The sequence below is a fragment of the Chiloscyllium plagiosum genome, chromosome 8 (genome assembly GCF_004010195.1).
Source record: "Chiloscyllium plagiosum isolate BGI_BamShark_2017 chromosome 8, ASM401019v2, whole genome shotgun sequence".
NCBI classification, from domain to species: domain Eukaryota; kingdom Metazoa; phylum Chordata; class Chondrichthyes; order Orectolobiformes; family Hemiscylliidae; genus Chiloscyllium; species Chiloscyllium plagiosum.
The window spans coordinates 87,944,020-87,960,014 of record NC_057717.1 but is presented as its reverse complement, the minus strand read 5'-3'; the positions used below and the strand labels follow the sequence as shown (position 1 = coordinate 87,960,014).

At 46.2% G+C, this 15,995-nt stretch overlaps 1 protein-coding gene across 1 annotated transcript in view; it reads left to right on the top strand.

Moving 5' to 3' along the window:
- The window catches only part of map2k7 (mitogen-activated protein kinase kinase 7), a 61,327-nt gene that overhangs the window by 385 nt on the left and 44,947 nt on the right, over positions 1-15,995 (top strand). The window contains exons 2-5 of the mRNA XM_043694684.1: positions 3,188-3,332; positions 5,901-5,967; positions 11,683-11,796; positions 14,037-14,156. Of these exons, the coding sequence (XP_043550619.1) occupies positions 3,283-3,332; positions 5,901-5,967; positions 11,683-11,796; positions 14,037-14,156 (351 nt within the window). The 5' untranslated portion in view covers positions 3,188-3,282. The remainder of the gene's footprint in view (positions 1-3,187; positions 3,333-5,900; positions 5,968-11,682; positions 11,797-14,036; positions 14,157-15,995) is intronic.

The following is a 15,995-nucleotide window of genomic DNA, read 5'->3' as shown; positions in this document are numbered from 1 at the left end:
CACTCCCCCCCCCCCCCCGCTTTCCATGTCTCTCCCCTCTCTCCCTTTCTCATGCTCACTTTCCTTCTCTCTTGCTCTCATAAGACCATAAGATATAAGAGCAGAGTTTGGCTATTTAGCCCAATGAATCTGCTCTGCGTTTGGTCATGGCTGATATGTTTCACAACTCAGTTCTCTTAACTTCACCGTGTAACCCATGACTTAAATATGCTCAGTGCCTTGGCCTACACAGCCTTCTGAGGCAATGATTTTCACAGACTCACCATCCTGTGGCTGAAAAAATTCCTTCTCATCTCTCATCCCTTCAATCTGAAGCTGTGTCCTTAGGTCCTGGTCTCTCTCACTAGTGGAAGCACCATCTCCATGTCCATTCTAACCAAGCCTCTTGATATTTGGTAAGCGTCAATGAGATTCCCCACTCATCTTGCCCCAATTAAAATATTCTAAGCTTATATTCCTCCTACCAAAATGCATAACCCCTTGCTTGCCCACATTGTATCCCATCTTTGCCCACTCCCCCGCCCTGTCCAAATCCATCTGCAACCTCCCCACTTCTTCAATACTACCTGTCCCTCCACCTATTTTTGTGTTATCTGCAAATTTAGCAACAGTGCCCTCAGTTCCTTTGTTCAGATTGTTAATATATAATGTGAATAGTTTGGTCTGATGATGATCCCTGTGGAACTCCGCTAGTCACCAGCTGCCCTCTTGAAAAAAGTCTATTTTATCCCAACTCTCCGTTATCCCCCTCTCTCCTTCTCATTCCCTCCCTCTCATTCCCTCCCTCTCATTCCCTCCCTCTCATTCCCTCCCTCTCATTCTTTCTTTTCCTGTCATCCTGTTTTTTTGTTATTCCATTCTTTCATTCCTTCACTTTGTTTCTGTCTCTCTAATTACTGTTTCCCTCTTTAATTACCCACTTCCTCTTCCCTCTGCTCATTATCCTGATCATGTTATTTTACTCACTACTCAAGCATACACTGGAGAGACTGATCTCTGGCTGATGCATGCTCTTTTGTAGTTCTTAATGAAATGGCTGCTCTTGTGCATGACCACAGCATGCAGTCTTGGAACTTATCCTGTAGCATGACTGAGATAGAATGGCACGGTTATTTTTCTGTCCACACAATGCAAAGAGATGTACACGTGCAAATTTATGAATGGATCTTCTATTTTCTAGATGTAGCAGTTTTGGAAGCAAATCGATGAAATCATGGAGTGGACCAGTGATCATAATATTTTCTCAACTCTATCTAGCTTTGTGACTGGTTCCCATTGCTAAAGATTTTTATTGTGTTTCCCCCCCTAAACATTTTGTTTAGTTTATCAGTAAGTTAATGGCTCGTGTATTCTGTATTGATTACGAAATTATTTTTGCTTCCCCCCCTGCTAAAAGCAGTCTCTGTTTCGATGTGTTTCATGAACGTGTGTCAGTGTCGATGGGTGAGTACTTCTCTCACCTTGGTGTCAGAACGTTGTTCAGTTTCCAGCTCAGAGACTTGAAGCAAGCTCAAGGTGGGCACTTTAATGAGGGAGTGCCGCTCTGCCAGAAGTGCTGTCTTTCAGATGAAACATTAAACGGAGGCCTCATCTACCCTGTTGGTGGATGTGAACTATCCCATGGCACTAATGAAAGAAGAGCAGCACCATTTTCCCTTGTTCCCTGACAGATATTTGTCCCTGAATTGAAACAGATATTCACAAGCACTAGAAAATAGGAAAGCACTTCATAAATTTGCCTAGTATTGTTACAATTGCATATAATCTTCTTTTCAGATTTTACAGTACAGAGAATATTGGTGAAGATTTGGTTTGTATGTGTTTTATATTGTGAAACTCCTTCAACCTGCAGGCTGTGTAACCTAATCTCCCTCACTGTTATGGTCACCACCATCCTGTAGCTGCTGTTAAATACAAACATTGGAACACTTATCGAATCTTTGTGCTTATTGGATATAATGAACTGCCTTGGCATAGCTGGCTGCCTACCTAGGGAAATGTCAGGGGAGTGAAGAACTGATAAATGCTTAAACTCCACAAAGTCTTGTCCCTTATTTTAATATCCTGGCAGTTTCCAGACATTTGCTACAGATGCTAACAAGTTTTGGCTCGTTTATTTTAAATATTTCATGGCTTTGGGTTCCTTCTCAGTCCTAGAGTCATAGAGATTACAGCACTAGCCAGTGCTCTCCAAGATATTTTCCTGTCTCTCCTGAAGGAACTGATGATGGGCCTTGCTGACTGTGACTGCCAAGGTGACTGTGATAAGCTGGCCTAGCCTAGTGCTAGGGCACAACCTAATCCTCTTCCTCTACTCCCCCTCCCACCCAAACAACATTTCAACATGGGACACAGACCACAGGGGGGAGGGGGAAGAATGATCAGTAGCAGGAACCTTAGGAAGGCATGAAGTTGTGGGTTACAACAGTGAGGGATTGCTGCGGTGAGGGAAGCAATTGGGGTAAGGGGGTAGGGTAGAGTATGAGGAGGGAAGAGTGGTGCAGGACAAAACCGTTACAGAGGCGAGAAGGGATGGAATTTGGACAAACTTGCTGAGCTACCTTTTCTGGGTGCAAACCAACCAGCTCCTCACCCCTGCAGCAGCCCCATTGTTCCTGCTGCCCCTGCACTCCCTTTCACACTCAATTCTATTTCACTCTGCCTTTGTTTCCTTCTCTTAGCTTTCCCTCCCGCCTCGATCCCTCTCCTCCTCTCGCTCTCATGTTCTCTACCTCACAGTTTTCTCTTTTGCACTGTATCCCCCCAAGCCCTCCCTCCTCTCATCCTTTTCCCACGTGCACGTATGCTGTCTACCCTCTTCCATTCTTTGTGTCCTGCCCTCTGTCTCCTGCAGGTGTATGACCTCCTCTCACCTCTACATGCCCTCTTCTGCCCATCTATTTGCCTGCACACCTGCATGCGTTTTCTCTTTCTCCACCATGCATGTCTTCCCTTTATCACACGCATGCCCACCCTCAGTCCTCATGTCAGGATCTCTCCATCCCACTGCTCCATGCACAGCTTCCCTGCTCTTTACATTTGCTGTTGTGTTAAATCACTGTTTACTTACCAACTAGCCAGCTGGTACTCTGGAGGTGCTGAATTGACCAGGGTTTCTGTGGTCAGCCATGTTTGTGGTGTGGGGATGTTTGTATACCATGTAATAGTTGTGTTTCTTTACTTTCAGCTCTTCAGCTTCCTTTAGCAAATGATGCTGGCAGCCGGTCATCTTCATCAGAAACCTCACCACAGCATCACCCGGCCCCATCGCGCCCTAGGCACATGCTCAGCCTCCCTCAGCCTCAGTATCTGTTGCAGAAGAGCATGGAGAGGTAAGAAAAGACCTCCTTCACCATGTCATCTCCAGGATAGGCCCTTGTTGTATGCCTAAGTTGCAAGTGAGTTCATGATTTTGGGTTGTGACTGAAGAGTTAGTTCTGGCACCAGCATGGATGTCCACAGTACTGGAAGCTCATGGTGTTGTCCATGGTGGCTAGTGACTTCACTGTAGCCTTCCCTGGGGCAATACAAATGCTGGGAGGTTGGTCATCTAAACTGGCAGCATTTCATCCTTATCTAAACATAGCACAGCTTGAGCATAAATCCAAGAGAGTAACCACTATCATTGTCCCTCAAAGGAATGTAGCAGAGTATTCAGGTTATTTCACATCAGTTGAGCACAACATGAGGCTGATGTCAATAAAACGTAATCAATCAAGTGACCGGGTAATCCTGTTAGTGGTGTACACCAGAGAGGTAAGTTTGATCTCCAGAGACAGAGCACTTGGTTATGAGGATATGTCAGAAGTAACTCTTCAGTAATCCACGTATATGCTGGGACAGTGGGTTAATCTTGTTAAATCATGGAAATATACAGAAAGTTTGGATGAAGACAAGTTCAAAACTGATGTCAGGAAGCACTTCCTCACACAGTCACCAATTTCCTCTCGAAAGGATAATTGGAGTAAAACTTATGGAATTATTCTGAAATTATGGAAGGTGCTGTACAGGGGAAATTGAGGATTCCTACAGAAAAATGACATCCCTTAGCTGCATTTGAAAGCAAGGAAGTTCTGTTAAACCTGCACAAAACACTGGGTCAGCCTCAGCTGGAGTATTGCTTTTCATTGTGGGCAGCAGGCTTCAGGAAGAAAGGACAGCCGTTAGTAAGGGTGCAGAAACGATTGACAAACAACAGACCGAGGGAAGAGCAGTTTCCAAAATGGGTAAGTTGGAGATGCTGGACCTTGGAAAAGAGACGATTGGCTAGAGGTGGTCAAAATCAGAATGGGTCGAAAGTGAGGAGGTAGAAATTCACTGCTTCCGTTAGTGAAGGATTGGGATGAGATGGCAGAGATTAAAGCAAAAGAAGTAAGAGTGACATAAAGAAAAGCCTTTGCATGGAGTACGTGGTTAGCATCTGGAATGTAATGTGGTAGAAGCAGGGTTTATGGATGCAGGGAATTGGATAATTGTCTGAATAGCCGTAGGTACACTGATTGTTCAGAGGGTCAGCACAGACATAATGAGCTGATTGGCCTCCACGTGTGCTGTGATTCCATGATTCTTTGACCTTGGTGTTGAGTGGACAACAGGGAACCTGTGAATGTGGTGTATCTGGATTTCCAGAAGGCATTTGATAAGGTGCCGCACAAAAGGCTTTGCATAAGATTGAGGTGCATGACATTATGGATATGTGTTAGAATGGATATAGATTGATAAGCTAACAAACCAGAGAGTGGGGATAAATGGGTGTTTTTCTGGTTGGCAGTCAGTGGCTGGTGGTGTGCCTCAGGGATCGGTATTGGGACTGCAATTGTTTCCAATGTACAGAATAAATTTGGAATTGGGGAACAGGTGTCATGTGTCAGAATTCACAGGTGACACTAAAGTGAGTGGAAGAGGACACTGAAAGCCTGCTGAGGGACAGAGATAGATTAAGTGAGTGGACAAGGGTCGGGCAGACGGTCATCCATCTTGGTAGGAACAACAGCAAAATGGACTATTATTAAATGGTGAAATGTTGGGTATCCTTGTGCATGAATCACAAAAAGTTGGTTTGCAGGTAAGTAAGAAGGCAAATGGAATATTGTCCATCTTTGCTAGAGGGATGGAGTTTAAAAACAGGGAGGTTATGCTACAATTGTATAGGCTGCTTGTGAGACCAAACCCAGAGTATCCAATTTCGGTCTCCTTACTTGAGAGAGGACATACTGGCACTGGGTGGGGTGCAGAGGGGGTTCGCTAGGTTGGTTCCACAGCTGACAGGGTTGGCTTCTGAGGAGAGATTGATTAGACTGGGACTAGACTCACTGGAATTTAGAAGGATGAGGGGCAATCTTTTAGAAACATTAAATTAGGAAGGGAGCAGATAAGATAGAAACAGGGAGGTTGTTTCCTCTGGTGGGTGAAGCTAGAACTAGGGGGTATCACCTCAAAATAAGGGGGGAACAGATTTAGGGCTGAGTTGAGCAGGAACCTCTTCACCCGAAGGGTTTGTGAATCTGTGGAAGTGGTGTAATAGCCGTTGGGGCTACCTCGATGTATGTTTTTGAGGCAAAGAGAGATGTTTGAAGAGTAAAGGAATTAAGAGTTCTGGTGAGTGGGTGGATAAGTGGGGCAGAGGTCACAAAACAATCTTGTTAAAGGGTGGAGCAGGCCCAAGGAGCCAGGCGGCCTACTCCTGCTCCTCCTCCTTAGGTTCTTATATCTGTTGAGTAAAGCTGAATTTGACATTTATTTCATAAGATGTTTTTGTCGCACATGTTTGGGGTGAAATGCTGTGTGTGTTAGGATGGGTGGTTTGCACTTGCTTTCTGAGCAAAGAGCCTGATGTTTGTCATTTAATTTGAGTTTTCCAGATTTCTCAGTGTGCGTACCTATCTTGTTTCTGTTCACAGTATAGAGATTGAGCAAAAGCTGCAGGAGATAATGAAACAGACGGGGTATCTGACAATAGGAGGGCAGGTAAGTTACACTGCTACCTGTGCTTCGTGCTTATCCCTGGGATGGATAACACATGACAGATTTAACATGTCAGTCCTTCATTTTACCAAAACAATACAGCCCCAGTGTACTCTCAGAGCTGTTGCAGCCTGTGGAGAAAGCAGTAGCAACAGGATTAGGCCATTAACCCCTCTGAGTCTGTTCTGCCATTGTGTTTAATGATTTCCACTTCCGTTTCTGAAGAACTTCTTGACATCACCCTGACTGTGCCAGCTGTAATTACCTTCACTGACAAAGAGTCTGTATCCTGTTCAATCTGAGCAGTGTGGAAACTATACTGTCATGTTAACCTGGACTGCATCTAAAATATCTTTCAAGGTGTTAATAATGGGAATTGTTTTTTCCCAATTCATTCGCATGAGCTTAGCTGACTGGGCCAGTGGTAATTACTCACCCATATATGCTGTTGTGAAGGAGATTGTGAGCTGCCAAAATGGTGAGTGGCTCGGAGGGGAGCTTGCAGGTGGTGGGGATGCTGTGTCAGAAGTCTGAGTGAACTTCTGTAGTGCATCTTTAGATAGTGCATCCTGCTCCTACCAAGTGTGGTGGTGGAGAGAGTGAATGTTTGTGGTACCAAGCCCATTGAGAATGTTAAATGTTTCAGTAAGTCTTCTGTCATTCCTCTGAACTCTAATGAATACATGTCCTGCATACTCAACCTCTCCTCAATGGAAAATCCCTCCACATTCAGGATTAATTTACTAAACCTTCTCTGGACTGCCTCCAACGCCTGTGTACATTCTCTGAGGCAAAGGCATCGAAACTGTTCACAATATTTCGGCTTTGGTGTGACCAGTGCCTTGTTTAGTTGCAACAAGACCTCCCTGCTTTCCATCACCAAGAGTGGCTCGGCAGCAGGACTACTGACTGAGCTGGTCGGGTCCTCAAGGACATCGCCGCTAGACTGGGTCTGCAGCAGGTGGGGAGGGAACCAACAAGAGGGAAAAACATCCCTGACCTCACCCTTACCAACTGAGGTCTGAGCATCCATTAGGCACTCTGTGGACTATCAACAATGGCCTCAACAGCAGAAGAACTGTACTCCAACATAATCTGCAACTTCCTGGCCTGGCATATCCTTCACTTAGCTATTACCATCAAGCCAGGGGATCAACCCTGGTTTAATGGGGAGTGCTGGAGGGCATGCCTGGAGCAACATGGTGAAGCTACACAACAGCACCATAGTAGCATCAAGCAGCATAAGCAACAAGTGAAGGATAGAGCTAAGGCCACAGCCAACAGATCAGATCCAGGCTCTGCAGACCTGCCTGATCCAGTTGTGAAAAGTGTGGGCAATTAAACAACTCAACTATCCCTGTCGTCAGTGATGGAAGAGGCCAGCATATCAGTGGAGAAGCAAATGCAAAAGCAGCCGCAGAAGTGCCGGGTGGATGATCACCCAGTGGTCCCCAGCATCACAGCTGTCAGTCTTCAGCCAGTTTGCTTCACTCCACGTGATCAAAAGAAATGACTGGAGGCACTGAATGCTATAGGAAAGGCTATGGGCCCCAAGTGCATTCTGGCAATAGTACTGAAGACTTGTGGTCCAGGACATGCCACTCCCCGAGCCAAGCTGTCCCAGCATGGCTCTTACACTGGCATCTATCCAGCAGTGTGGAAGATTGCCCAGAACTATCCTGTACACAAAAAGCTGGGCAACTTCTATGATTCTAACAAATCCTAACTGGCTCATCACCACCCTATCAATCTTACTGTCAATCATTGTAAAGTAATGGAAGTTGTCATCAGCAGTGCTTTTAAACTACAATAACCTGCTCACTGACACCCCGTTTGGGTTCTGCCAAGGCCAGTCAGATCCTGACCTCATTATAATCTTGGTTGAAGTATGGACCAAAGAGCTGAATTTGAGAGGTGAGGTGAAATGAGAGTGACCATCCTTGACATCCAGACCTCATTTGACCAAGTATGGTATCAAGGAGTCCTATTAATGGGAATCCAGGCAAGCTGGTTGACTGAAGTCCTACCGAGCAGACAAGACGGTGGTTGTAGGTGTTGGAAGTCAGTCATCCTGGATGCAGGCCATCTCTGCAGGAGTTCCTCAGGATGGTGTCCTCTGCCCAACCATCTTCAGCTGCTTCAAAAACAGAAATTGCTGGAAATGCTCAGCAGGTTTAGCAGCATCTGTGGAGAGAAATCAAAGTGAACCCTTCTTCAGATCTCTGCTGCCAGACCTGCTGAGCTTTTCCAGCAATTTCTGTTTTTATTTCTGATTGACAGCATCTATAGTTCTTTCTGTTTTTAATCTTCAGCTGTTTCATCAACCCCCCCTGCCCTCTGGGAAAGGAGGGCTTGAGTTAGAAAAGTAGGCTGGGACTTTCTTCACTGGAGCCTTGGAGGTTGAGAGTGACCTCAGAGGTTTATAAAATCATGCGGGGTATCGATAAGGTGAATAGCAAAGGTCTTTTGTCCAGGGTGTTGTCATTCAAAACTAGGGGGAATTCTTTTTTAAGGTGAGAGGAGAACGTTTTAAAAAGGACATGACTGACAACCTTTTTACACGTGTGGCTTGAACTGCCAGGGTGGGTGCAGGTACAGTTAGAACATTGAAAAGACATTTGGGTAAGTACATGAATAGGAAAGGTTTGGAGGGATATGGGACAAATGCTGGCAGTTTGGGAACATGGTCAGAATGGATGGTTTGGACCAAATGGTCTGATTCAATGCTATAGGACTCTGTATGGTCAGAAATGGGGATATTTGCCAATGTTCATCCCTATTTACAATTCCTCAGGCACCGAAGCAGTTGACATTAAAATGCAGCAAGACCTGACTGATAACGGTTAGTTTAAGGCACTGCACTATGGTGATGTCCTGTCGACAAGGTGACTTACACACAACCACAACCAGCTTCCTTTCTGCTTGGCTGTACTCCAACCACAGGAGAGTGCTATCACACTCTTCCCCCCCCCCCACCCTTCCCCACCCCACCCCACCCCGGCCTGGCCTAGCCCAGCCCAGCCCAAATCCCCAGCCTTGTTCATTTTTGTCCATGTTTGATATGATTTGATGTCGGAGCTGAAACTGAGGCCTCACAGGACGACTCCCTCCCACCAGTATATTATCCCTCCAGCTCTGCTGGTTCTGTCCTGCTGGTGGGCCTCAATGATATGGTGATGGTGTTGTCTGTGACCTTGTCTATAAGGTCTGATTCCATGGTTATGACTGTTTCAGGCTGCTGCTTGACGGGTCTGTGAGACAGCTCTTCCAGTTTTGGAACTGACCCCAAAGAGTTGGTAAGGAGGGCTTTGCAGGGTCAGGCTCATCCAGCCCGCACTTCTGGCTGAAGGTTTCTGCGGATGCTTTTGCATTTGCTTCTCCATTGATGTGCTGGGTTCTTCCATCATTGATGACAGGGATGTTTGTGGAGCCGCCTCCTCCAGTGAGTTGTTTAATTGCCCACCACCATTCATGACTGGATGTGGAAAGGGCTTCGTCGCAGTTATGACTTCTCGTGCCTCGGCCAATACACGGTGGGTTGGCAGATTTCATTCTCCTTTTGAGACTTTTTGCCAGTTGATGCAGCTGAATGGTCAGTTCGCCTATATCAAGAGGACAGTTATGAGTCAGCCACAATGGTAAAAAGATGATGGAGGCAGGTACATCCACAATATTTACGAAGCACCTGGATGATGGCTTAAAATACTGGGGCATAGTGACAGAGTCATAGAGATGTACAGCATGGAAACAGACCCTTCAGTCCAACCCGTCTATGCCAACCAGATGTCCCAACCCAATCTAGTCCCACCTGCCAGCACCCAGCCCATATCCCAACAAACCCTTCCTATTCATATACCCATCCAAATGCCTCTTAAATGTTGCAATTGTACCAGCCTCCACCACTTCCTCTGGCAGCTATGGACCAATGACAAGTAAATGGGATTAGTCTAGTTTGATGTATATTGGTGAGCATCGACATGGTGGGCTGAAGAGTGTGTGTGTGTGTGTGTCACACACACGCCTCACCACATAAGGACAATAGTTTTCCTTGCCTTAAACAACCAGTTTTAATGACAGGTGACAATGGTTAGCACAGCTGGCTCACAGTGCCAAGGATCCAGATTCAATTCTAGCCTTAGATGTCAGTCTGTGTGGGGTTTGCACGTTCTCCCCATGTCTGGTTGGGTTTCTGCCCAGTGCTTTGGTTTCCTCCCACACTCCAAAGATGTGGACATTAGGTGAGCTGACTGTGCCAAATTGCTCTGTCGTGTCCATGGATATGCAGGGTGGGTGGATTAATCATGGTAAATGTGGGGTTATGAGGTTAGGGTGTGGGGATGCTTTTCACAGGGTTGGTGCAGATTTGTTGGACTGCTTGGCCACTTTCCGCACTGTAGAGATTCTATGATACAATGACAGTGGTTTCACAGTCATCAGACTTTTAGTTACAGGCGCCATCTGTCATTGTGGAATCTAAGCCCAGGTCCCCAGAACATTGCCCGAGTCACTAGGTTACCAGCCCAGCAGGAGCACCATGATGCCATTGCTTCCTTAACTCTGGGCACCTGTACTGGAATCACGCTGAGGTTGGCATTCAGAGCACCAGGTGCCAGTGCTAGATTTGACATTGGGAGAGGAGAGATTGCTACCTGGAGAGCTATGAGCCAATGCTAGAATTGGCACTAGGACATCTGGAGATTCCTGATAAAGGGCTTTTGCCCGAAATGTCGACTCCCCTGCTCCTCGGATGTTGCCTGACCTGCTGTGCTTTTCCAGCACTACTCTAATCTTGACCAGGAGATCTGAGTCCAAGTCCTCAAATTAGCACCTGGAGGGTCGGATACCAGTGCTGGAATTGAACTGGGAATGTTGGGATTGGCACCTGGAGGGTCAGATACCAGTGCTGGCATTGAACTGGGAATGTTGGGATTGGCACCTGGAAGGTCAGATACCAGTGCTGGGATTGAACTGGGAATGTTGGGATTGGCACCTGGAGGGTCAGATACCAGTGCTGGCATTGAACTGGGAATGTTGGGATTGGCTCCTGGAGGGTCGGGTACCAGTGCTGGCATTGAACTGGGAATGTTGGGATTGGCACCTGGAGGGTCAGATACCAGTGCTGGGATTGAACTGGGAATGTTGGGATTGGCTCCTGGAGATCTAGGATTGTCACTTGGAGAGTTTAGTGCCAGTGCTGGGATTGGCACTGGGAATGACAGTATTAGTACCTGGAGATCTGATACTGGTTTTGGGATTATTGGGGAGAATTGGGTGCCAGTTCTTAGATTGGTAAACAGCTCACCCATGGCCAGTGTTAAGATTGGCTCTGGGACTACTAGGATTTGCACTGAGAGCGCTGCGTACCAGTGCTGGGATTGGCAGTGGGTGGATGCTGACTATCACTGCTGGGATTGGCCTGGGAATGGGCTGGCTTCCAGTGTTGAAATCAAATCTGCAGGTATTCCCTGCCAGTGCAGGAGGGTGAAAATGCAATGTTTTCTTTTCACATTACAAATATGCAGTTATGTTATTTGATAGAAATGTTTATACTCTGGTAAATCAGTGAGCTGTCCTTGTATCTCCACACTGTTGATTTGTACACCGTCAGCTCTGCAGAGAAGTGTAATGTCATGTGATTTCTAATACAATGATGGGGTGTTGTGGTTTGGGTTACAGCAACCATCGCATGGTCACTTCTACTTTGTGTCTTAATACCAGAGATATCAAGCTGAAATCAGTGACCTGGAAAATTTGGGCGAGATTGGCAGTGGCACATGTGGGCAGGTCTGGAAAATGAGGTTCAAGAAATCAGGACACATCATTGCCGTGAAGGTAAGTAAGGCACAGCCAAGCAGATTAAATGCGGGTCTGTGTTTAGTCTGAACTGGTTATTGCTCTGATTGAAGAAAACATTTTTGTATGACTTTTTTTTAAAAGAATGTCAGCATTTTCCAACTGAAATTGGTGCTGTAACAAAGCTTATCATTTACTGATGGCCGTGTGAGAATGTTATCTTGTATCTCTTGAAAAACATAGAGTATTCTTCTGAATCTATTTTGATTTGGAGGTGCTGGTGTTGGACTGGGGTGGACTAGCTTTCAGAGCACTGCCTCTTCACCTGATGAAGGAACAGCGTTCGGAAAGCTAGTGCTTTCAAATAAACCTGTTGGACTATAACCTGGTGTTGTGGGAGTTTTAACTTTGAACCTATTTTGGGCTGCATTGTAGTTTATTGAAATTACTGGTTTTTACCAATCTGCTGGTTTAAGTGTACCAGGGCTCACTGCTTTGTTATGTTATCAAAAAATGGCAAAACACAAAGTAGCCATTCAGTCCTCCTGCTGCCTGTTTGATAGAGGTATTCAGTTAATACCAAACCACTGCACTTTCATAATCCTGTAAATATTTCAATTGATTATTCAATTCTTTTTTGGTGTTCCCGCTGAATCTGCTCTCCCCCCACCTTTTAGACAGTCTGCGGCAAATCGTCACAGCTCTCTGCCTAAAAATAAGTCATGTTGCCGTAGTTCTACACGATCAAAGGGTTGCTATCTCCTGAGGGAGATACAACTGGTGGTGAGTTTGACCTGAGGGTCACTGTGCCTCAGGCGAGAGGTGAGGTTGAGAAGGTGGGGTAGACGCAGCCACTGTGGGAATTGAACCCGTGTTGTTGGCGGTACTCCTCTCACAAACCAGCTCACTGACCACCAATAATAACACGCATGTTGCTATGTTTGTATTGAGAGTAGGAACAGCTTGCCTGGCCCCTCAAGCCCGCTGCATTGTGGAATAAGATTGCGGCTGATCTGCATTCAGATCTGCAAGTCTCCACTCCTGCCACCACTCGAGAACCTCTTCCTCCCACCCCCTTCTCCACATGCTTAACAAGAATCTGTTTAGCTCTGCCTGAAAAATATTCACTGGCGATGAGAGCATTTATTGCCCCATCCCTAACTGACCTGGAACAAAGTGGCTTGCTCAGCATCTCAGTGGGCAGCTAAGACTCAGCCGCATTGTTGTGGATCTGGAGAGCCACTTGTAGGCCAGATCAGGTGAAGATGGCGGATTTCCTCCCCCGAATGGTATTAGTGAATCAGATGGGTTTTATAACAATTGGCAGTGGTTGCAAAGTCTCCTTTAGTCGAGCTTTTACATTAGATTAGATTAGATTACTTACAGTGTGGAAACAGGCCCTTCGGCCTAAAAAGTCCATACCGACCCGCTGAAGCGCAACTCACCCAGACCCATTCCCCTGCATTTACCCCTTCACCTAACACTACGGGCAATTTAGCACGGCCAATTCACCTAACCTGCACATTTTTTGGACTGTGGGAGGAAACCGGAGCACCCGGAGGAAACCCACGCAGACACTGGGAGAATGTGCAAACTCCACACAGTCAGTCGCCTGAGGCAGGAATTGAACCTGGGTCTCTGGCGCTGTGAGGCAGCAGTGCTAACCACTGTGCCACCGTGCCGCCCATTTAATTCCAGGTTTCTCTTGAAATCTGATGTGACCACTTGTTACAGCTGGATAGAATAGATAGGGAGAAGCTGTTCCTGCTTGGAAAATAAAGGGCAAGTGGACATATGTTTAAAGCAATGTACCCGTGGAAACATGGGTGACATAAGGAAAACTCCTTTCACACCGTGATTAGTTAAAGTATGGAATGCATTGCCTGGAAACGTCGAGGCAAATTCAGTTGAGGCATTCAAGAGGGCAAGGGATGGTTTCTTGGATTGTGCAGGGATATGGGGAAAAGGCAGAATTAGTGGTCCCAGAGCTGGAGGTGATACAATGGGCTGAATGGCTTCCTTGTGCACTGTAACAGTTCTGGGATTAGGGTTTCAACTCACGTCTCTGCAGTATTTGAAGCTGGAGTTGTGGATAACTTGTCCAGTGATTGTGACTACACAGCTGCTTCCACGTGTGTGACGCAGTGTTATACCTGCATTGTGCTGGAGGATACTTAATGTTCTTCCATTTTGTTCTGGTGGTTCTGACTGAGTTTGATGCCGAGCGGGAAGATAAAAAGCACACGTACTTGATATTTGATGTTTTGTTTTATTTACAGCAAATGCGTCGCTCAGGTAATAAGGAGGAAAACAAACGAATCCTCATGGACTTGGATGTGGTGCTGAAAAGTCACGACTGCCCTTACATTGTGCAATGTTACGGCACCTTCATTACCAACGTAAGCCCATTCTCAGTTTGCCTTTCTCTTTAGGGCACAATTCCCAGCAGTATGGCCAAAAAAGGGCAGTGCATGCCAGCTGATGTTCTTCAGTCTCCCAGCTCAGTTTTACTTGGCAGGGGAAATTGAGGAGCTTCAGCCCTCCTGCTGATAGGGAGTGTGGGTCATCTAGGGCCACCAGCTGTCATGCACTGGAACTCACTTCTCGAGGAGAAAGTGAGGACTGCAGATGCTGGAGATCAGAGCTGAAAAATGTGTTGCTGGAAAAGCGCAGCAGGTCAGGCAGCATCCAAGGAGCAGGAGAATCGACGTTTCGGGCATAAACCCTTCTTCAGGAATCCTGAAGTTTCCTGGAGAAGGGCTCATGCCCGAAACGTCGATTCTCCTGCTCCTTAGATGCTGCCTGACCTGCTGCGCTTTTCCAGCAACACATTTTTCAACTCCCTTCTCGAGGCTTGGGAATTAATTACCCGTCCACCCTCCATGCTGGCTGTGACGTATAGTCAGCAGACCATCGTGTGCCAACTGCAGCATGAAAAGCTGCTGATCAGCTATATTAGAATCTAATCTGCACCATCAGCCAGCAAATTTCGATCATGGTGAATATGATTTAATTGGAATATGCCCTGTAAGTAATCATCCGTCACATTGTGAGCATTTTACTATGAAACACTGCAAGCAAGCATATAAATTGATCGATATTCAGGTTTTATCCCTGTGTACTGTGATCTAGGGAGACCACTTGCTGAGCATTTGTGAGAAAACTTTTGAGAAGTTTGTCCGAGAGGTGCTGTCATGTTGCAGTGCTGAGGACTCCACCATCTGAAATTACAATCATGAAAGTATGAATTAGAGATAGAATTAGGTCATCTGGCCCGTTAAATACGTATTGCTGAAAATGTGTTGCTGGAAAACCGCAGCAGGTCAGGCAGCATCCAAGGAGCAGGAGAATCGACGTTTGGATGCTGCCTGACCTGCTGCGCTTTTCCAGCAACACATTTTCAGCTCTGATCTCCAGCATCTGCAGCCCTCACTTTCTCCTTTAAATATGTATTGCCTTTCAAAAGTCATGGATGATCCATTTGTGTTCTGAATTGTACATTCTCGTGTCTCCTCAATTGTGGTTTTGGTTCCTTTGCCTCCCAAACATCCCTCTACTTTTGCCTTAAAAATATTCACGATCCGCCTGCATCACCTTCGACGCACAACCCTAGAGCAAAAATTCAACCTTTCCTCTATCGTAAAAGAGTAATCTGTAATTTTAAAAATTTGTGCTTAGTCTGAAGTCACCCTCCAGAATGAAAGTACAAATAAAAATCCTTTCCATTTCTCCCCTTGCCAAGAGCACTCAGGATTTGATCAACTTCAATTCGATTACCTCTTACTCTATTGAACTCCAATGAGGACAAGCCCAGTCTGCCTCACCTTTCCTCTTAAGACAGCACACTCATTCCAGATATCAGTCTCCTCTGAACCTACCTCCAATGCATTTCCTTCCCTAAATAAGGAGATCAAAATTGCACTTAGTGTTCGAGATTTGCAGAGGCTCCAGGGTCTGACAACATTCCAGCAATAATACTGAAGATTTGCGCTCCAGAACTTGCCACTCCCCTGGCCAAGCTGTTCCAGTACAGTTACAACACTGGTATCTACCCGACAACATGGAAAATCGTGTAAGTATGTCAGTGCACAGAAAGCAGGACAAATCCAACCCAGCCAATTACTGCCCCATCAGTCTACTCTCCATCAGGAAAGTGACAGAAGGGGACATCAACAGCACTATCAAGCAGCACCTGCTCAGCAATAGCCTGCTCAGTGACACACAGTTTGGGCTCCCCC